Raw genomic sequence first — 20,328 nt, forward strand, 5'->3', positions numbered from 1 at the left:
CTGAAGAAGGCAGGAAAACTAACTAGGTTGGGGGCGGAGCATCTGCGGAAGAAGCTGATGGACATACTTGATGGCGACTTTAATAGTATATCCCTCACATCACAGCTCCAGAAAGACCAGAAACCAGCAGGATGGAAGTCGCGTCCAGGAAAACAACTTCAAGAAACGATGAGGAAGGAACTTGAGCATCTTACCCTTCCCACCCTCTCTAGGCCTGAGAAGAATCTGAGGAGACAGAGCCAGGTCTCGTATACTTTTATTTCTTTCAGTTATGCTTGCGGATTGAGCGGGATCGAGGGAAGAGCCCGTGGCCCGGGATTCCAGGGGACCAGGGCTGATGGTACCAGCTGCCATAGGTGAGGTACCAGGCAAACGTGCCGACCGCCGCGCCCACCACCTTGTGGGTGTACTGATGGAAATAGATGACGGTGCAGAGCAGCAGGAAGTTCCAGAGACCCAGCAGCAGCACGTTGAGCAGGAAAACGAGCCGCAGCGGGGCGCCGGCTGGCAGCCCGTGGGCCAGGTACTTGGCGAACACGGCGGCTTCCTCGGCCATGAGGAGGCAGCAGAAGGTGAGGAGGAAGGTGTGGGAGGAGACAGTGTAGCCCCGCCACTGGTGGCCGGCCGCCAGGCAACTCTTGCGGTCAGGCAGCTCGTGCAGCAGCAGGCCCTGGGGCAGGGGCTCGAAGCAGGAACCCGTCAGGTCCTCGATGAGGAGGAAGGCCCGTCCGGCCCCCCGCCATACCGCTGCCCCCACCACCAGACGGCTCAGGTGCCTGGCAGTCGCCGCTACACGCCGTGTAGCCAGGAACACCACCAGCAGCACAAAGCCCCCCAGGAAGGTGCATGTCCAGCCCCACGCTGAATTCACAAACTTTCTGTGGGCAGGAAGTGGGAAAGCTGGTTGAGATCCCCAGTGTCCGATCTCCCCATCCTGATCTGGGTCCCATACACTATCATTCTTTTTTTTTATATATATAACCCCATCATTTCAATGGTGCTGTCTCCTTACAGGACCATGGGGCATCTAGGGTCCACATCTCCTCTTCTGTCCTTTATTTCCCCCGCACCCCCAGGCTCTTTTCTCTGCCTTTCCCCTCCCCCTCCCCCTGACCTTCTCCACCTCCTAGCCTATTTTTAGCATTCAGACTGGCAGCAGAACAGAGAGGCCTGAAGAAGGCAGCCGGGATCCCAGAGCGCAGGGAGGTAGCCTATGGACTTCGGCGGACTCACATGTTGAAGAAGTTGCCGTGGCTAGCGAAGATCGTCCGAGAGTTAACGTGAAACTGCAGAAGGGGCCCAAAGATGACCACTGCTGCCAACCAAGCATGGTAGAGGCGCCGTAAGCAAGGGCTGCCTAGGAGGCGGGCGGCTTGCTCACTTCCAAAGTACAGTAAGGCAGAGGCCACCCAGAGCAGCACCTTGACCAGGCATCCCAGCAGGGCTCGGACTCGGGTCCCGGCCCCCAGCCCTGCCCCCACCGTCGGCCCCCGCTCCATGTTCCCTCCCCTCCCCACTAACTGCCTGCTCTGCTGGAGGCTGAGGAGGGGCTAATGCCCCCCCTCCCCTCCCCTCAGACAAGGATAGGCAGTGACAGGTGTGGTAGACACAGGGCAGAGCCCTGTTGGCAGCTGGTAGGCAGGGAAGGGGGCCAGCAAGGGGCCAGTTCGAGGGCTGACAGTCATCATGGCCCTGGCCTTGGTGGGTGGAAGTGTGTCCTGACATAGCCTATGTCCTTCATGTTGGCTTTGTGCTCTATCAGTTCTAGCCACATTCTAGTGAGTGTTTCAGGGCAAGGCCTGTTGTTCAGAGCTGTCCTTGTCCACCGCCAGATTGTGTCCGCTTCTCATTCTAGTCAAATGAAGCCCATCTACACTCATCTCAACTTTACCATGTTTTTCCTGCACAGAGAAATCTAGGTCATAAAACCAACCTAAACCTTGGATGCCTTTGTTAATCAGGGTTTTCTAGAGGAGCAAACCAGATAGAATCAATCAAAATTAAAAGAGGACTTATTAGAGGATTTTATCATGGGTTGTGGGCTGCCTAATTCCAAAAATGACTATCTCCCTACAGAATAACGACCAGGTAGCTATTCAGTCCATGAGGCTGGATGTCTCAGCTGGTCACTGTGTTAGAGTCCCCAAGAACTAGGATCTAATACCAGTAAAGGAACCCCTCAGCAGAAGGACACGTGAACTTGCCAGGGAGAGTGAGGGCAAGCAGGCAAAAAGCAAAAGCTTCCTTCTTCTGGGTCCTTTTACCTGGGCTGCCACCAGAAGGTATGGCCCTCACCAAATGTGGGTCCTTGTCCTGGGACTCTGAGAGAACAAAGCATGGTATTATGGGAAGGTGGTGGAAAGGGGGTTTTGGGAAGGGGGGAGTTCCTATAGTTACGGTGATTTCCTGCTGCCAGCCACATGAAGTCTCTAAGAGGCCAATTAGTCCCAGGATGGCTGTGGACACTGGTGGTGGCAAAATGAATGCACAGGGTGTCACCTAGTGTGCTACAGCTTGTGTTCACGATGCTGAGAATCAATAGGTGACACTCATGTGCCCTGAGGAAGGCAACTTGTATAAGATGGTGGTGGGCGTGGCTGGGTCCTCAGATGATAGGGTGAAGATCCAAAGAAAGACATATCCAGTCTGGCATCCATCAAAGTTTTAAGTCTGTTCTCTAGTCAATGATCTGGGCCTCGTGGTCTGAGCACTGGGCAGGGCCTGCCTGAGAAGTACCTGTCACACTTGGTAGCTGTTTTTTTATTTCCTTCCTTAAAGCTGCTGCTGCTGGTGTGTGTGTGTGTGTGGGGGGGGGGGGGGTTCAGAGCAGTGAAGGTCCACAAAGTAAAGAAGGAAATGAACAGCTAGGACACCCAGGTTATTGGCCCCGTTGTGACTGGAAAACCAACCCTCTTCTTTTCATGCTACTGGGAATCAAATTCAGGGCCTAGCTAGGAAGTACACCACCACTGAGCTACACCCAAAGTAGCCTCCCTCATTTTTTCTTTCCTTCTCCTCCTCCATTCACATTCTGTGAAGATGTATCTCTGGATTTTCTTTGTAAGATTAATTTATTTTATGTATATGAGTACTCTATCTGCATGTACACCTGCATACCAGAAGAGGGCATAGGCTAGGTAGCTGGGTTAAGTTAGACGAGCGAGCTGGTTGACTGCCCAAGCAAAAAGCCTGAGATTTAAGCTCTAATAGAAGTCTCCGTGTCATTATTTATACTGCTGGCAGGTCTTAGAAAGTTCCCCCTATACCAGATGACAACTTTCTGGGACCAGTTCTCTACTTTCACTGTGAGTTCTGAAGATCAAACTCAGTTTCCAGGCTCAGACAGCAGGCACTTTAATGCACTGGACCATCTGGCCAGGCGTGTGTCCAGTTTAACGCAGGGGTGGAGGTGGGACCCAGAGCAACTGGGCTGTGTCTCCAGCCTTTTCCTTTCTTCCTTTTCTTCTCATTTCATTCTTCTGAAACAGTCTTACTCGAGACTCCCGGCTAGCATGAAATGGGGACAGTCCTGCCTTTGACCTTTGCCTCCCACATGCTAGGATTAATGGTGTGCACCACCACATGCAACCCACCACCTGCAACCCACCACGCCTCATGCTTGAAGGTCTGTTAGTTATTGGTCATTCATAACATCTTTGTAAACGCTTTTTAAATAAATAAATAAATAAATAAATAAATAAATAAAAGCTGGATAGTGGTGCATGCTTTTAATCCCAGCATTCAGGAGGCATGGGCAGGAGGATTTCTGAGTTCCAGATCAGTCAGGGGTACACAGAGAAACCCTGTCTCAAAAACAAAAACAAAAACAACAACCAAAAAAACCCAAACAAACCAAACCAAACCATTTGTGAAGCAGGAGGATTGTGATGGTTAGTATATGCTCTGCCAAGGAGTGGCACTATTAGGAAGTGTAGCTTTGTTGGAGTAGGTGTGTCACTGTGGGCGTGGGCTTTAAGACCCTCATCCTAGCTGCCTGGAAGTCAGTCTTCTGCTAGCAACCTTCAGATGAAGATGGAGAACTCTCAGCTCCTCCTGCACCATATCTGCCTGGATGATGCCATGTTCTTACCTTGATGGGATTAAATTTACTTTAAAGATATATTTATTTATTTATTTTATTGTTATATGTAAGTTCACTGTAGCTGACTCAGACACACCAGAAGAGGGCGTCAGATCTCATTACAGATGGTTGTGAGCCACCATGTGGTTGCTGGGATTTGAACTCAGGACCTTCAAAAAAAGTAGACAGTGCTTTTAACTGCTGAGCCATCTCACCAGTCCTAAATTTTTCTTGTAAATAGTACCATTTATATTTTGTTAACAGAATTGTTGTTTTTTGTTTTTTGTTTTTGTTTTTGTTTTTTTTTTGAGACAGTGTTTCTCTGTGTAGTCCTGGCTGTCCTGAAACTCACCCTGTAAACCAACATGGCCTTGAACTCAGAAATCCGCCTGCCTCTGCCTCCCAAGTGCTGGGATTAAATGTGTGTGCCACCACTGCCCGGCTTATTAACCGGATTGTATGGTGATGTCAGAGAATGGATATTCTGTGAGACCTTGGGAATTACTAACATTTTTCTCTAAATTTGGAACGCTGGTCTACAGGTTTTAGATGAACTTGTATCTTAGGGTTGAAATGGCAGAGTGGAACTATCCTAGTTAATTTTTAATTCCTTCCTTTTTCTTTTTGTTTTGTTTTTCTTCCTGACAGGGTTTCTCTGTGTAGCCCTGGCTGTCCTGGAACTCACTCTGTAGACCAGGCTGGGTTTGAATACACATTCGTTTGTTCTCTCTCCCAAGTGCTGGGATTAAAGTTGTGTGCCACCACTGCCTGGCTCTAGTTAGTTTTTTCTTCCTGTTTTGGTTTTATTTAATTAATTAATTTATTTGTATTTCATGTGAATTGGTATTTTGCCTTTATTTATGTCTGTATGAGGGTGTTGGATCCCCTAGAACTGGAGTTACAGTTTTGAGCTGCCATGTGGATTCTGGGAGTTGAACCTGGGTCCTTTGGAAGAGCCAGTGCTCTTAACTGCTGAGTCATCTCTCTGGCCCTCTAGTTCACAAGCCTAGAATCATCCAAGAGGAAAACCTCAATGGAGGGGCCACTTAGATGAGATTGTCCTATGGACATGACTGTGGGGCACTGTCTTGATAACTGACCTAGTAGGAGAGCCCAGCTCACTTTGGGCACCACCATTCCCTGTGCAAGTGATTCTGGGTTCTGTAGAAAAGCTAGTTCAGTGTAAGCCAGAGAATGGGCCAGGGATGCTCCTCCTGCCTGCCTTCCCTTCCCTCAGTGATGGACTGCTACCTGGAGTATAAGCCAGACAAACCCTTTCCTCCTGTAAGCTACTTTGTTATAGTGCTGGTTTTAACTTACTTATGTATATTTTGCCTGCATCCATGTCTGTGCAAAACTTGTGTGCCTGGCTCATGGAGACCAGAAGAGGCTGACCATTTCTTAGGACAAGAGTTATAAGTGGTGGTGATTTTTGTGTACGGGCTGAGAATTGAACCCAGATATACTCCTGAAGAACAGCCAGTACTTCTAACCACTGAGCTCTGGTCAGAAGTCGATCATGATAAATAAAGGACACTAGGCCGAGGAGCAAAGGGACAGGCAAGCTGGAAATGTTTTCATAGTCTCTGTCTCTCTGTCTCTTCTGTCTCTCTGTCTCTCTCTCTCTGTCTCTCTCTGTCTCTCTCTGTCTCTCTCTGTCTCTGTCTCTGTCTCTGTCTCTCTCTCTCTCTCTCTCTCTCTCTCTCTCTATATATATATATATATATATATATATATATATATATATATATATATATAGTATGTGTGTGTGTGTGTGTGTGTGTGTGTGTTTGTGTGTGTGTAGGTTAGAGGACAACTTGCTGGAGTTGGTTCTCTCATCATGCAAGTTTCAGAGATTGAACTAAGATCAATAGGTTTAGTGGCAAGTGCCTTTACCTGCTGAGTCATCTGACCTGCACTGGACTGTTGTTTTTGGGGCCAGATGTCATATGTGTCTGCCATCCTAGCTACTCAGAAAAATGAAACTAGAGGATTAAGTGGGCACAAGCATTGGAGAGCAGCCCAGATAACACAGTGAGAGTGAGCCCTCCCCCCAACAAGAAAGCAACCTCCCCAACACTTGTCTACCACCACCCCTTCAAATATATACCCAGTTTACAAATTGCCTTAAACAGCATGACATGTGAGGAGAGATCTTTATATTGCAGTATGTGAAGGAGGCCGCTTCATCTGAACTTTGGCCTGCTCTAAGGCTCGGGTTCTTTCTCTCTCTTTCTTGAGACAGGTTTTGTAGCTTATCTTTTGCTACTTTGTGGGTTATTCGTATGCCCTTCTCCAACCCCTTTCTTCCACCCTTACAAGCCAATACTAGATAGTAGAGAAAAAAAGGGTATCAGTGGTTGAAAGGGGCGACGTTATTGTTGAGACTCTTCCTGCTGATTAGGGACTTTATGAGTTCCTTGGGACAAGTTTTATCTTCGCTGTCAGGATATCTATTTTTCTTTCTCTTTTCTTTTTTTGTACATAACCACCTAACAGACTGCAACCAACCTCCTTGAAGAACCATGAACCAATAGCTCACCTGTCAGGGTCCAAGCATGTATATACTCTGAAAAGTCTCCAGAGTTACAGTTGCAGAAACTATCTGCAACTGGCAAATTCACGCTCCTTCTAGAGGCAAATCATAGGCAGCTAGTGTGGTTAGTCTGAAGCAGCTCATATCCCTATACCTGGGTTCAAAATGAAAACACATTTCCATAGTATTTCTGTCTTTCAAAGAAACAAAAACTCCCAAATTGTCATTATAGGGTTTCTCTGTGTAGCCCCAACTGTCTTGGAATTCACTTTGTAGATCAGGCTGACCTTGAACTCAAAGACCCACCTGCCTCTGCTTCCTGAATGCTGGGATTAAAGGCATGAGCCACCATGCTTGGCTGTTCGGGTTCTTTCATTATACTTACTTGTATGTGTGTGTGTATGTGTGTGTGTGGGGGGTGATGAGAGGACAACTTCTGAAAGTCAGTTCCCTCCTTCTAGCACGTGAGCTCTGGGTGTTGAGAGATCAGCTATCAGTGTGGCGGCAGGCGTCTTCACTGGGTGAGGACCATCTTAAGGAGCCCAGACTGGGAGTGGACTAGCTAGTGTTCTGGGTCTCCGGCTGTGCATCCAAGGGCCACCCTCTCCACATGCTGGGACAGCTCCAGGGCATGCCTAGGCTGTAACGGAAAATGTACTTATCATCGACTATCTCTAGATCCACATGATGCAGTTTCTGGGCTGGAGAGGAAAGCCTGTTACTAGCCTTGCTAAGTATCGTACATCTTCCTTCCTTCCTTTCAAAGATTTATTTATTACTTAATGTACCTAAGTATACTGTCGCTCTCTTCAGACACACCAGAAGAGGGCACTGGATTCGATCGTAGATGGTTGTGAGCTATCATGTGGTTGCTGAGAACTGAACTCAGGACCTTTGGGAGATCAGTCAGTGTTCTTAACTGCTGAGCCATCTCTCTAACCCCTGTAGATTTTTTTTTTTTTTTTTTGAGTCATCAAAGTGTATTCTCTTATAGAGTAGCATAATCTCTGTTGGAACTTTTATTTGGTTTTTCTGAGCAGTCTCTCACGTAACATGGTCTAGCTTCACACTGATTATGTAGCTGAGAATGACCTTCAACTTCTGATCCTTTTGTAGTAGATCCTTTGGAATCTTACTAGTTCCAAGTAAGGAGATTACAGTACGCACTGCCTCAGCCAGTTTAAACCTGCTTCCCTGAAGTGAGAAGACAACAGACCCCAGAGAGAAGAAAGGGACAGTGACACGGACACGGAGCCAGTTTCCCACAGTTTATTGGGAGAGTCACAGCCAGTGAGAAGGTGAAAGAAGTCCTGTCTTTTGTTGAAGCTGCTGGCCACCAGCAATGGTAGGATCCCACGGTGAGTAGAGCAGAAGGAACTTCTGAGACCCAGGCCTCTCAGACCAGTCAGTCTCTTCACTTCAGAGTCCAAGTATGAGAGCAGACATAGTTCCCACCCCAGGAGGGTGCTGAGGAAACACCTCCCTACCCACCCTGTCCTCCCTTGAAGACCTCAGAAAGAAAGGTCAGTATACTTGGACCAACCTAACTCAGTGTGAAGACCTGGACAAAGGGTCCTGCTAATAGGTCTGTTCAGACCTCGAGTGTCTACACTATGAGCCAATATCTAACATCAGAACATGATTAAACACACTCAAGACTCTTGTTGGCAGAAGCTGCACCCCAGATAATGAATGTCCTGCCATACTCTGGCTAGAGATAGAAACCCAAGCAGACTGGGTATGAATGCGTGAGGAAACCACTTGGCCCAGTTCGGGGGCGGGCAGTCCAGGCTCGGCCTGGGCCCAGACTCTGGGTTTCTGTTTCTCACTACCCAGTGTCAGCAGTTCCTCCACATATTCCCCAGAGGGGAAAGGGAGGAGGAGGCAGAGAGTATGCTGAGAATTCACCCTATACAGGACTGGAGGCCAGGTCTACTGAGGGGAGGAAAAGGCCACAGATGGGCAGGGCACCGGAGCAGGGCCACTGGAACAGATTCTGTTCATGGCGGACTCTGTCATGTCGTCTTGGAAGTACTCAGCTTGGCGGTACTGCCACAGACGTAGGTTCCCATCCCACTGTAAAGCAGAAAGTGGTAAGCAGTCAGGGAGATGCCCCTCCCCAGTCCCAGTTCTAGACACAGGCTGTCCTCCCACCACCAACCCCTGTAACCTCACCGAACTGCTGACAATCTTTGCTTCAAAGGGATGCCAACTGACATCACGCACACAGGCCTTGTGATTGGTCAGCTTCTTCACAATGTGGCCACTTAAGAGGTCATATACTGTGCAGGAAAAAAGCCAGAGTAGGTGAGGTTGCTGGAGGGACGTCAGTCTGCCCCTCAGTCCCCACGGCAGCAGCACTGACTTGCTTCCTGGGCAGCATCCTACGTGCCCATGGAGCAGAGACCATCAGAGGCTGGTGCTCTACCGCTTCCTTCTCTTGCTCCTGTTCCTACCTTGAGTTGAAGGTATGGAATGGAATGTGGGTAACCCTGGCCCTTAGCTACAATCCCAAGGACTGCTGTGATTAAAGTGCATGGTGACAATCTCGACACTAGGGAGGTAAAAGCAGGGGAATCAGGAGCTCAAGGCCAGCCCTAGGTACACAGTTCCAAGAGCAGCCTGGGTTACCCTGTTCCAGTCTCAAATAAAAGGAAAACCAGAAATGCACTGGCTTTAGAACCTGTACCAAGGTCAGGCGTGACTCACACCTTTAATCCCAGCACTCAGGAACCAGAGGCAGGTGAATCTCTGAGGCCAGCCTGGTCTACATAGTAAGTTCTAGGACAGCCAGGGCTACACCGAGAAACCTTGACCCATAAAAATAAGGTAAATACTTGTAGCAAGGCATGGAAGTCACCAACAGTGAACCCTGGCCTGGGTAGATGAGAGCACGTGTCATTGTTTGGCAGTACACCTCTGTGTTTCCAGCTTTAGTCAGAGTGCAGTGTGAGCAGGTGCACACACCTGCAAATGCATGTGTCCGTGGAGACCATAGGTCAACAGTAGCTACTCTTTGATCACTTTCGATTGAGAATGAGTCTTCCTTCCTTATTTATTTGTCTTGTTTTACTTTGTTTTGTTTTTTCAAGACAGGGGAGAGACAGGGTCTCACTATGTAGCCTCCTCTGTAAACGAGGCTGGCTTCTCAGATCTACCTGCCTCTGCCTCCTGAGTGCTGCAGTTAAAGGCGTGTGACCACTGCCTGGCTGAGGAAGTCTCAGTGAGATTGGTAGCTTGCTGATTTGGCTAGACTGGCTGGCCTCCAAGTCCCAGGACTCTCATGCATCTGTCCCCACCCCAGGCACTGGGGATCCGTTGTGTCACCACTCATGGGGTCTGAGGACCTGAGCTCAGATCTTATGCTTGCCCTGCAAGTGCTTTATGCCTGGCCCAGCTCCTCAGCCTTTTCTTCCTGCTTCAGAGTCTCTGTGACGTTTCTTACTTATTCTGCTTTTTATTCTGAGAGGCAGGGCCTTGCTTTAGAGTCTGATCTGGCCTAAATTCATGCTGTAGCCCAGGCTGGCCTTGAACTCATGGCAAGCCTTCACCTCCTAACCAGAGTCCCAGGCCTGAGTTCCTATGCCCAGCAACTCACTGCTGCCCTTCTGTCGTCTGCTTGCCTCTGTTGCCCTCCCACCGTCCATTTGTGATCCTTTCCCTCGATTGGGTAAAAACAGAATTATGCTTTTGGTAATTTATTTATTAACTAGAATTCTATGTTCCCTCTCTTAACTAAAAGTGCTCACAAATACTTCCTAGTTCCTTGTTTAAACCTTTCCTGCTCCAAGCTGAATAAAATTTGCCTTGTAGTTGTTACTGAAGAGCGCACGGTATTATAGATGGAATGCCAGAAACACGCCTGCCCCCCTAAGGCCTGTTCTCACAGAATCCTTACCAACCACTTTGCCAGTAGAACAGCCACTGTAGATGAACTGCTGGCCGGTGCTGTGGGCTGGGGAGAATCGGCAGCGGATCAGGGTGTGAAGCACTCCATGGCCTCTGTAGGTCATCAAGGAGCTGTCCCCTGGGAGCTTCAACTTCTTCCAGGCTGGGCAGAGACACACGGTGTGGGGGGTGAGCCTTAGACGAGTGAGCGTCTAAAGTAGACTGTGCTAATAGTTCTTAGTGGAGACCAACACTCAAAGACAACTCGCTCTCCAACAGTAACCGGCTGACTTTCCCCATGTGAGGAAAGTCACCAACATGGCCCTTTGTGTTGGAGGGTTCTATATTCCCCCAAGCCTGGGAATCCCCCCTTTTGTGGTTTAGCCAATAAAAGGTCTAAAAGCAAAGACTGAGGGAAGGCTCCAGGTCTCCCTGGCAACAGACAACCTACCGAGCCCATCCCAGGGCATCCGGGGGTTAAGTACTCTAGTCACAGCCAACTCTCGATCCCCAGGCCTTAGCTCACTCGGACCCTTACCTTTCTTGGGCACCTGCTGCCAGCGATAGTCCCAGTTTTGCTGTGTGGCAGCCAGTCGTGAGGCTTCCATGCCTTCCCGGCTGGAGAAGCGCCTGATATCCCAAAGTTTAATGGTCTGATCTTTGGAGTTGGAGATGAGATACCGGGCATCGCCCTATGAATCCAAGAATGGACAGACGCAGGAGGGCTCGTCGGGCTTCATGCCCGCCAGCACAGCTCCCCTGCTCTGGGGTCTTGGTTCACCCAGATGAGCTCACCTTTGATGTTCTGCCTCAGATCTCCTATCTCCAGGCTTCCGCCCAGAGTTAGGCTGGAGCCCTTGCTCATCCTCGGTACAAGCCGGGAAACCCCATCTGCCCTGCTTTCCCCAACCCTGCCCTCTCAGAGACAAGCCCCCGCCCACCTGGAGACACACTAGGCTGACATGTCAGCACGCCTAGTCTGTGTTTCCAGCAGCCCACCCAAGAGTACCCACCCAGGGCTCAGGATTCCACCACGTTTAGACACAATCCCAGCTCCTAGCCTGGGATCATCATCCAGGAATATCATCACTGCTCACCTAAGCTCTATAAGACCCCCTAGCTTTCCCCTGCATGTGTGGCTTCACTGACCTCCGCCTGTGAGATTGGTGAACCCACCCAAGAGCTGCCTCCTAATAAACCTGCCTTTATCTACTTTTAATCTGGTCTAATCTGGCCTAGATCTGTGTCATCAAGGGAGAGAACATGCCTAACACAGAGCACCAGCTGTGTTCCTCATTGTAGCGTGGACTAAACTGTTTCCTACCTTCTCTTGAGATTTATTTCTTTTATGTGTATGGATGTTCTGCCTGCATTGGATCGCCTGGAACAGGAGTTACAGATGGTTGTGAGCTGCTGTGTGTGCTGGGAACTGGGTCTGAGTCCTCTGGAAGAACAGCAGTGCTTTTAAGCACTGAGCCATCCCTCCACCCCATCCTGTAAGGTCCTGCCTTGGCCCTTGCAGACTGATGAGTACAGAGGACACTCGTGTTTCTCGGCTTTCCTGCACAGTCTAAGAAGGAGCTTTTGAGTTTCCATACCAGTCCACTGTCACACCCTCCTGGGCAACCAGAACCCCAAGAGCCTGGCTCTGCAGTCTGGTCTTTTTGCACACCTTGCTGTCAATAAAGGTGATGCCATCCTGGTGTCCAGCCAGCGCACCCACAGGCTTGGGATCGTCCTCCCTCATGGTTCGTCGATCCCACACTTTGCAGATAGCATCGTCTCCCCCAGAGAACAGGATCTGGGAGCTGATGTCAGCAAAGGCCACTGCATTCACGTCATCCTCGTGAGACTCAATCTAGAGGAGCAGAAGCTAAGGGTTTCAGGATTTAATAGGTCAAAGACCAGGAGTAGGGGGTTCTTGTCTCACAAACAATACCTGAAGAGTACGCCGGTTTTGTTCTCGGTCAAAGACATATAGGCAGCCATCATTGGCTCTGTAAGAAATGAGATAAGAGGGTCACAGAGCCAAGACTATTGCTCTGTGCTTAGGAGAGTCCCGCTGAGGAACTCAACTAAGGAGTGAGCTCTTGTGTTCCTTCACATATGGAAGGAGCAGCAGCTTAGCTTTCAAGGAAGCCTAAGACCTGCCACCTCATGCGGGGAACTGGGGAGCAAGACTGAAGCAACTCGGAAACCTTGACCCTGGAGAAGGCAAGTTGATTTCCAAGGCTGGCAGTGTAGTAGTCTCTGTAACAGCAGAAGCTACCTCTGGCAGAATGCTTACCTCACTAAGCAAGGTAGACATTTCCCACAATGCTCACCCTCCTAGTACTTCTCGTCCATCTGAGGAGACAGCAATGGAGAAGACAGCAAAGCGACGTTCGTCTGGCCTACAGGGTGCAAAGGAGGAGCTAGGCTAAGTGGATATCCTTTCACTTTTTGTCAATCTTCCAAGCATGTGACCAATACTATAAAGAAGGGGACCCAGAAGGCCCACTAACCCAGCTAGCATGCAGTTCACCTCTGAGAACCCAGAAGTAAGCCTGTAAACTAGAGCTCACAGGATGGGCAGTGCTCTCAGGAAGCCACACAGAGAAATTTGCAAGCGGTGGACTTGTTCATCTAGGTGGGAGCTCCTGTTCAAGAGGTACTCCTGGAAAGCCTTCCTGGAGAAGTCTCTGATAAGTATGACAAGAAAAAGCCAATACCTTAAATCCAGGGCAGTATGTGTGTCTCCTTCCCCATAGATGTTGCAGATATGAACTAAGAGAAGAGAAACAAGAATTCTTCAGGGCTGAGGGAAAGACAATGGAAGTAAAACTAAGACGGGAGAAAGCAAACGGGGGGCGGGGGGGGGAGATATCAGAGCAACTTGGGGGTGATTGTCGGAAGACACAACATGCAGTCTCATCTTGGAAGAGAAGAACACGTGGGGGCTGTGTTCTGAGGTCCCAAGCTGGAGACACTGCGGAGGTCAGGTCCACACTCACTGTAATCAGACCAGCTGGAGTACAGGAAGTGGTTCCCGTCAGGCGTGAAGGCCACGTCCAGGACACTCCAACCCACGTCCCGAGCCTTTATGCTTTTGAACTTGTGGAAGCGGCCATACCGACAGTCATACAGTCGGATTGTCTGATCTGCAGAGAGGGTATCAGGCAAATTGTGGACCATCTTCCTTGTAGCCTCCACATCAGACCTCCTTTGCTTGACGTCTCCCTCGATACACCATCTTGAGGCTAAGCATCTCTAAGCCAGGTTTTGAGATCCCTGGGTCTGAGGCTTTCTAGTCTAGCTGAATATATATATACATACATACACACACACACACACACATACACGCACACACACACATATATGTATACACACACACACACACACACACACACACACATATGGTAGGTTAAGGCAGCTAATAAGACTGGGGTGTAGTACCTTGGCAAGCAGACATGAAGATCTGGCCATCTTTGCTGTAGATGCCGCAGAAAGCCTTCTGAGAGTAGGTATCAGTGAAGCTTAGATCATTGGGCAAGAAGCTGGAGAAGGGGAGAGAAAGGGCGGCTGGGAGCTCCGAGTGAGAGGAGCTCAGTCAGCAGAATGGAATGCAGGTCTCCTCTGGCCTTGTACATCACCCCCTGGTCTGTTCTGTCATCCTTTATACTTCCCTAGTTCAATTATTCTCCCAGCTTCAGCCCCCTGCACACCAGTCGTCGTCTCTCAAGAGACCTTTAATTTGCACCCTTCCAAGTACAGGAGCTAAGGTAGCTGCCCAGAGTCTCTCCACCAAGCCCCATACTCACTGAGACATCACTCGAGACTGTTCTCCAAGGGAGAAGCTTCCCCGGTGGCAGAGGCCCCGTTCTCTCTAGATGGAAGGGATTGGGGAACATTGCTGGCAGAACTGGAGAGCCACCATAGCCACACCCAGCCCCTCCTCCAAGGGCATTTCTCTTACTACAAAAGCAAACACCCCAGAGCACCAGGATGCAGGCTGCTACCACACTTGAGGTTTCCTTGGAAGCTTGCTTCCTTTTTTCCAGGGGCTGGCAGAACTTCTGGCCTCCACAGGGCTGCTGCCAGGCTGACTAGAGGCAGAAAAGCCTACCTGGTGTAACATTCGAGGAAAGCTGTGCTCCTGGGCAGTCCTCCTAAGTCCCAGCCGCCCCGTGGCCAATTCCACCTGTGTCTTGATCTCATTGTATTCCAGCTCCCGGGTGTCAGGGGTTACATCCACTGTAAGTACCAAAAAAGGAGTTTCGTTCTAGGATTTCCAGCCCAGACATGAGCTGGCAAAACTGGGCCCACTCGATGTGGTTGGCTACACGGATCCCCTGAATTCTCTTCTTTCCATTTAACCTACTAAGCTTCAGAAGACTGACTCATTTTAAAGGTAAAAAGGTAAAAAGTGAACATCTTCCAACATATGTGGCTTTCATCCCAGCACCTGGGAGGCAGAGGAAGGCAGATCTGGTTTACACTGAGAATTCTAGAACAGCCAGGGATACAGAGAGATCCTGTCTTAGGAACAAAACACAAGACCAAAAATCATTAGCTAGCGTCTCCTCTTACCAGGTGGGTTGTAGCGATCTCCAAGGCGACCGTCCCAGGCACTGTCATGCTCTTCCTCTGAGTCCGAGAGGGCCTGGATGAGTTGTAAATTTGCGGCACCTCCTCCTTGCACCAGCCTCACCTGGCCTCTGTGGAGAGATCCCTATTATAAAGCAGAGGATTCCTTCTCCCATCTAACCAACGGCTACCCGGCTGGAGTCAGTGGCTATCTGGCTGGAGTCAATGCTATCTAGCTGTTAGTACTTCTGGTTCTCATTTTGAAGTTGGATTTTAAGTCTCCTATAAGTCATAGTAGGGCCAGGCAGTGGTGGCACACGCCTTTAATCTCAGCACTTGGGAGGCAGAGGCAGGTGGTCAAGGCCATCCTGGTCTACAGAGTGAGTTCCAGGGCAGCCAGGGCTACACAGAAAAACCACGCCTCAAAAATAAAACAAAATAAACACACAAAAAGACGCAGCAGGGAAACTAGTTTGAACTCTTAGGAGTAAGCACAGAGTTCTAACAGGTTATGAAGACTGACCTACTATATTGATTTCTCTCAGGGCTAAATATTATTTTCCTCCAGGGCTGAGGACTGAACCCAGGGGCTCGGTGCATGCTGGGTAAACTTCTACCACAAAGCTTCATCCCGAGTGCAAGAGCTACGAATTAGGAGAGCACTTCCATCTTCACTTCTATACCCCAATAAATGCACCTTAAGTGAGAGAAGGTTTATTCGGGCTCACAGCTCAAGGGCAGAGTCTGTCATGGCAGGGCAGTCAAAGCAGCAGGGCCTGGAACAGCTGGCTACATAGCATTCAGAGTCAGGAAGAGGGCAGGAGGATGTCGTGTTTAGCTAGCTTTCTCCTTTTTATACAGTCTAGGACCCACATCCATGGACTGGTGCCACACTCGCTCAGTGTGGGTCTTCCTGCTCCAATGAACTCAATCATCATAATCCCTTCCAGGCCTGCCCAGAGAGGTTAAATAAACCATCCCTCCTAGGTGGGCTGTCCCCTAGGTGATTCCAGACTCTGTCAAGCTGACAACAACAACCCTCACAGCAGCACAGAACACACTGTCTGAAGGGATACGAGGTTCATCTTTTCCAAGGATCCATAGGCAAGCAAACAAAGCCAGGTATTAACATGCTTAGTTCCTGGTGGTCACCCCCTTCAGGGCATTCTTTTGTTAAGAGCAGGGCTAGGAAGGTCAATATAAACTTGTTTTTCGAGTAAATCCACATGGCTTCATCTTACAAGGCAAGTGATTTAACACCCTCTTCCCAACTCTTCTCACAGCTCTCCTGTCCTCCATAATCCCTCTCCCTTTTCTTGTTTTATTTTCTTGGAAAACAGATTAAATTTGTGTTGTCACAGCCGAAAAGTCTCCCCCAAGGAGCTCCTCAGCTACAGGAGTTGTAAGAACCATTTTGGGTACAGAGCTGCGGAGAGAGTATGGAAACACAGCAGGGAAAGGTCGTTCTGTTCAGACACATTGTCCTGGGATGTGTGTGAACACATTCTCTATCCTCTGCACTTTTCCTGCCTGAAGTTGAGGTCAAGATATGTGACACTTAGTGTCACAGCAGAGGGTAAGTTACCTGCGGAGGAGATAGGCCAGTACCTGGGCCAGATCCACATCTTCATCCTCTTCTTCTTCTTCCTCACTACGACGCTGGCCAGTCCCTCTTCGGGACAAGCCCTCGGAGGGTTCTAAGGACCCGGACCCTGCGCTGCTGCTGTTCCGCGATCCCATCTTCTGGTTACAGCATCCTTATGTCCTGTGCAGGGGCTCCTCCTGTCTCCAACTTGGGTTTGGTGAAAGCAAATCCTGCTCTAGAAATATCAGGGTTTCCAGAAACGGGGCAGAAGCTATCTTTAGAGGGGTGACCCCTCCAGGAGACTGAGATTTCCTTCTCTTTAGCTATGACAGCTCCCAAGGTTTCGGGAACATAAACCTTCCTCAATCCTGTGAAGCAAAGAAAGCCATATGAAACCTAGGGTGCAATCCTATGGTACTAATGAGAGTCCAAGAAGAAGAATTTCCCATCTTCCTAACCAAACTCACCTATCAAAGTCCCCGGCCCGGGGTGGCCGAATCCAGATAACCTCTCCAACTGACCAATCAAAACCCATTGCGGAAGAACGCACCTCACTAGCTTATCTCATACAACCAACCAGAAGCCTTAGAACTCAGACTCCCGACGCCCCCCTGTGCTGACCAATCAGAGCAATTCTTTGCGAGGGCCGGCAGGAGCAACAGCCAATGAGGTTAGAAGTCAGCCTAACACCCCCTCCAGTTTTGCTTCACGCCCACGTGGTGCGCTGGGGGTGTGTACAGCAGGGGGAGGGAAAGTGGAGAAGCACCTCCCCCGGCGTCTGGCGGTTACCGCCCCACGCGAGACCACCCACCAGTCAGGAGCTGTCTCAGGAACCGCAGGGGCGAGACCCTGTCTACGCCGACTACCGCTGCGGCGCCCGCTAACAGCTCCTCAGTCGCGAGCCTCGTCCGTCAAGCTTCTGGCTGCCAGGCCTGTTGACGTCACTCGACGCTCCTCGTAGTCCCGCCCCCTCGGCCCGCTAATTGGACAGCTGAGGGCGGTGATTGATAGGTGGGCTGGAGAAATTGCTTAACCCCAGAGGGGCGTTCAGTGGTAGCGGACTGGAGTTGGCTGCGACCTGCATTAGACATAGCAGAACTAGACGTCAAGTCTGCGAGGTGGTCCCTTAAGGTCGCTTGGCCTCGAGTGGTTTTTTTTTTTCTTTTCTTTTTACTGCATGCCCAGCCGCTCCTATTCCCTCAGCTCCCAGCAGCCTCAGTTTAACCGTTTTTCCCTGGCTGTAGCACTAGCGGCCTGTCAAAAGCAGTCCACAATGGTGCGACCCAAACCTCTCCACCCTGCTGTGTACCCGCTTACCCGCGGCGGTCTTGTTAGACGACCCCTGGCTTCCTTTCCTGGTCTTTGCAGACGCTCCCTAAACGCCGCGGCCCTCCTCGGAGCCTTTCCGGTTGCGTTAGTGCGCACGCGCCCCCTGGGTCCGGGCTTTGCCGACCTTCCCTAGGCTTCACTCGCGCGCCGCCTCCTGCTGGTTTATGAGTAACTAGGGTGAGTCCAAGGCCGAGCCCTACCCTGTCTGGGATGGTTTCCCAGGCCGGGGCAGAGAGGCGGGCCATGTCGGCCTTGGCCCAGAGCTGGGGCTGCGCGAGGACGCCTCAGCTCCCGGGACCAGCGTGTGACAAGTCCTGTTCTCTAGGCCGGCCGGGGACCACAACATTTTCTCCCGATCCGCACTAACGATGGTTGAACTGCCCGTAGCTTGTCACTGCCTTAAAATTCTTAACTGTAAGCAACCGCCTACCATTTTGTTCTTTGGCTGGTCTCCATTAATTATGTGGACAGGTATTTCAAACATACACCGAGCTTTCAGGATTCCTGGGTATCTGGGTTATCTGGCCTGGAAAGTCTAATAATTTTAGTATTTTTTCTTCCTTATTTCTCGTCAAGTTCTCACAAGTTCTGTAGATATTTTTTAGCTGATTATTTGCGGTTATTTTCACAGTCGTCATTTTTCCACCTTCAGACTTCCACTCATTGATCTGCTCACTCTTAAAAGTATTTAGAGCTGAGCAGTGATTTTTCCTTTTTTTCCCCCCAAGACAGGGTTTCTCTGTATAGCCCTGGCTGTCCAGGAACTCACTGCGTAGACCAGACTGGCCTTGAACTCCGAAATCCGCCTGCCTCTGCCTCCCAAGTGCTAGGATTAAAGGCGTGCGCCACCACACCCGGCTGATTTTTCGGTTTTTTTTTTTCCATTATTATTATTTCAAATACAGACTTCCCAACCTGATTGCCTTTTTACTAACTTCATTTAAAAATTTTGTTTGTCAATCAAATGGGCCTTTAAGTGCCTTATTTCAACTGGTATACCTTTTCAGAAGGTCTTATCTGAGAGATGCTTTATCTTTTTAACCAGTCCTGGCTGGTCCCTAATAGCCCTGAACTGTGACCTAGTGATACTGCTATCTGTAATCAAACTTGGACCTGCACAAAAATTTATGTTCTGCTTAACAATCACCAAGAATAATGGAACACTGGAAATAAATCCAAATATACAATAAGAGGGTGATTAAATAAGTTACAGTCAGTTTTGTACAGATCTGGAAATACCTGGTAGGCACTGAAATGAGTTTTGTAGGGTTAGGGATATGTCTCTATGGGCGAGTGTTTGCCTGCCAGTCTGTATACACTGGGTTCAGTGTATGCATTGAAAACACACACACACACACACCAAACAACAACAACAAAAACCCAATGTTGCTGCTGTTCTTCATAAAATAAAAATATCCAAGTTTGGGCCATGAGATGGTTAACAAGTGAGAGTGTTTGCTAGGTAAATGTGCTTACTACTAAGTCTTATGACTTGGGAGAGGATAGAGTCCTACAAAGTTTCCTCAGAATGCCACATGCACCTCTCCCTACCCACCCACCCAAATGAATAAATACAAATAAAAAGAAATCCAAGCTCATTATGTGGTTAAATAATAAAATGGATAACAACTAAGGTGTAACATGAAAAAACATTATGATTAGGCCCAGAAAAAAGGTTGTAAAAAATTTATTATCTTTCTTTGTGTATGTATGAGTGTATATGTGTGTGTGGTGTGTTTATGTGTTTAGGTGTGTTCTAGTGCATGTGAACATGTGTATCAGTTGGTATAGAGGCCTGAAATGGATGTCTGGTGTCTTCATCAAAAATGTATACAGTCTATCCTGACCACAGCCACTCCCACTGCTCCCTCTCCCTCTGATATTTCCTTCCTCCTACTTTCATGTCTTCTTTAAAAAAATTTTTACCAATTTATTTTTGAGGCAGGGCCTCTCACTTAATTTGGAGCTCACTAATTGGCCATACTGGCTAGCCAGCAAAAAATTCTGTCTCTTCTTCTTCTTTTTTTTTTTTTTTTTCTTTTTTTTTTTTTTTTTGATTTGTTTTTTTCGAGGAAGGGTTTCTCTGTTTAGCCTGACTGTCCTGGAACTCACTCTGTAGACCAGGCTGGCCTCAAACTCAGAAATCTGCCTGTCTCTGCCTCCCAAGTGCTGGGATTACAGGCATGCGCCACCACCGCCCAGCTAATTCTGTATGGCATTTCAGACATGTGACGAGGGCATTGCTGGGCTCTTCAGGTGGGTACTGGGGGATCAGAATTCAGAAGCCCCTGCTGGTACTTTATTGACTAAGCTTCCTTCCCAGCCTCTCCACATGTTTTGATG

At 49.1% G+C, this 20,328-nt stretch overlaps 2 protein-coding genes across 7 annotated transcripts; both read right to left on the minus strand.

Moving 5' to 3' along the window:
• Window positions 1-251: 251 nt before the first annotated feature.
• On the minus strand, window positions 252-1,499 carry Fitm1 (fat storage inducing transmembrane protein 1). The gene is made up of 2 exons (XM_052190519.1): window positions 1,234-1,499; window positions 252-878 (listed from the first exon to the last, which is right to left on the minus strand). The coding sequence occupies exons 1-2, from the start codon at window positions 1,497-1,499 to the stop codon at window positions 266-268; spliced, it is 879 nt and encodes a 292-aa protein (XP_052046479.1). The 3' UTR covers window positions 252-265.
• Window positions 1,500-7,872: 6,373 nt separating this feature from the next.
• On the minus strand, window positions 7,873-18,094 carry Dcaf11 (DDB1 and CUL4 associated factor 11). 6 transcript variants are annotated; one of them, XM_052191445.1, is made up of 16 exons: window positions 17,974-18,094; window positions 17,468-17,734; window positions 16,680-17,024; window positions 15,075-15,216; window positions 14,611-14,738; window positions 14,306-14,370; window positions 13,941-14,041; window positions 13,499-13,645; window positions 13,217-13,271; window positions 12,830-12,898; window positions 12,445-12,502; window positions 12,178-12,363; window positions 11,044-11,197; window positions 10,516-10,668; window positions 8,793-8,899; window positions 7,873-8,693 (listed from the first exon to the last, which is right to left on the minus strand). In XM_052191445.1, exons 3-16 carry the CDS (start codon window positions 16,809-16,811, stop codon window positions 8,550-8,552), a joined length of 1,641 nt encoding a protein of 546 aa, XP_052047405.1. In that variant the 5' UTR covers window positions 16,812-17,024; window positions 17,468-17,734; window positions 17,974-18,094; the 3' UTR covers window positions 7,873-8,549. The 6 variants fall into 6 exon arrangements, with proteins under 6 accessions (XP_052047405.1, XP_052047404.1, XP_052047401.1 ...); XM_052191444.1 differs by having other exon boundaries at window positions 15,075-15,202; window positions 16,657-16,891; window positions 17,974-18,093; XM_052191441.1 differs by having other exon boundaries at window positions 15,075-15,202; window positions 16,657-17,024; window positions 17,974-18,093.
• Window positions 18,095-20,328: the final 2,234 nt, after the last annotated feature.

Source organism: Apodemus sylvaticus, chromosome 8, assembly GCF_947179515.1.
Source record: "Apodemus sylvaticus chromosome 8, mApoSyl1.1, whole genome shotgun sequence".
In the NCBI taxonomy this organism is placed as follows: domain Eukaryota; kingdom Metazoa; phylum Chordata; class Mammalia; order Rodentia; family Muridae; genus Apodemus; species Apodemus sylvaticus.

Coding starts and splice junctions, on each gene's coding strand:
- Fitm1 (XM_052190519.1), bottom strand. CDS start 1,499: ATGGAGCGGGGGCCGACGGTGGGGGCAGGGCTGGGGGCCGGGACCCGA. Junction 879..1,233: donor CACGGCAACTTCTTCAACAT/GTGAGTCCGCCG, acceptor TCCTGCCCACAG/AAAGTTTGTGAATTCAGCGT.
- Dcaf11 (XM_052191443.1), bottom strand. CDS start 16,811: ATGGGATCGCGGAACAGCAGCAGCGCAGGGTCCGGGTCCTTAGAACCC. Junction 14,042..14,305: donor CAGTCTCGAGTGATGTCTCA/GTGAGTATGGGG, acceptor CCCCTTCTCCAG/CTTCTTGCCCAATGATCTAA. Junction 13,646..13,940: donor CTTCATGTCTGCTTGCCAAG/GTACTACACCCC, acceptor CCCTCTCTGCAG/ATCAGACAATCCGACTGTAT.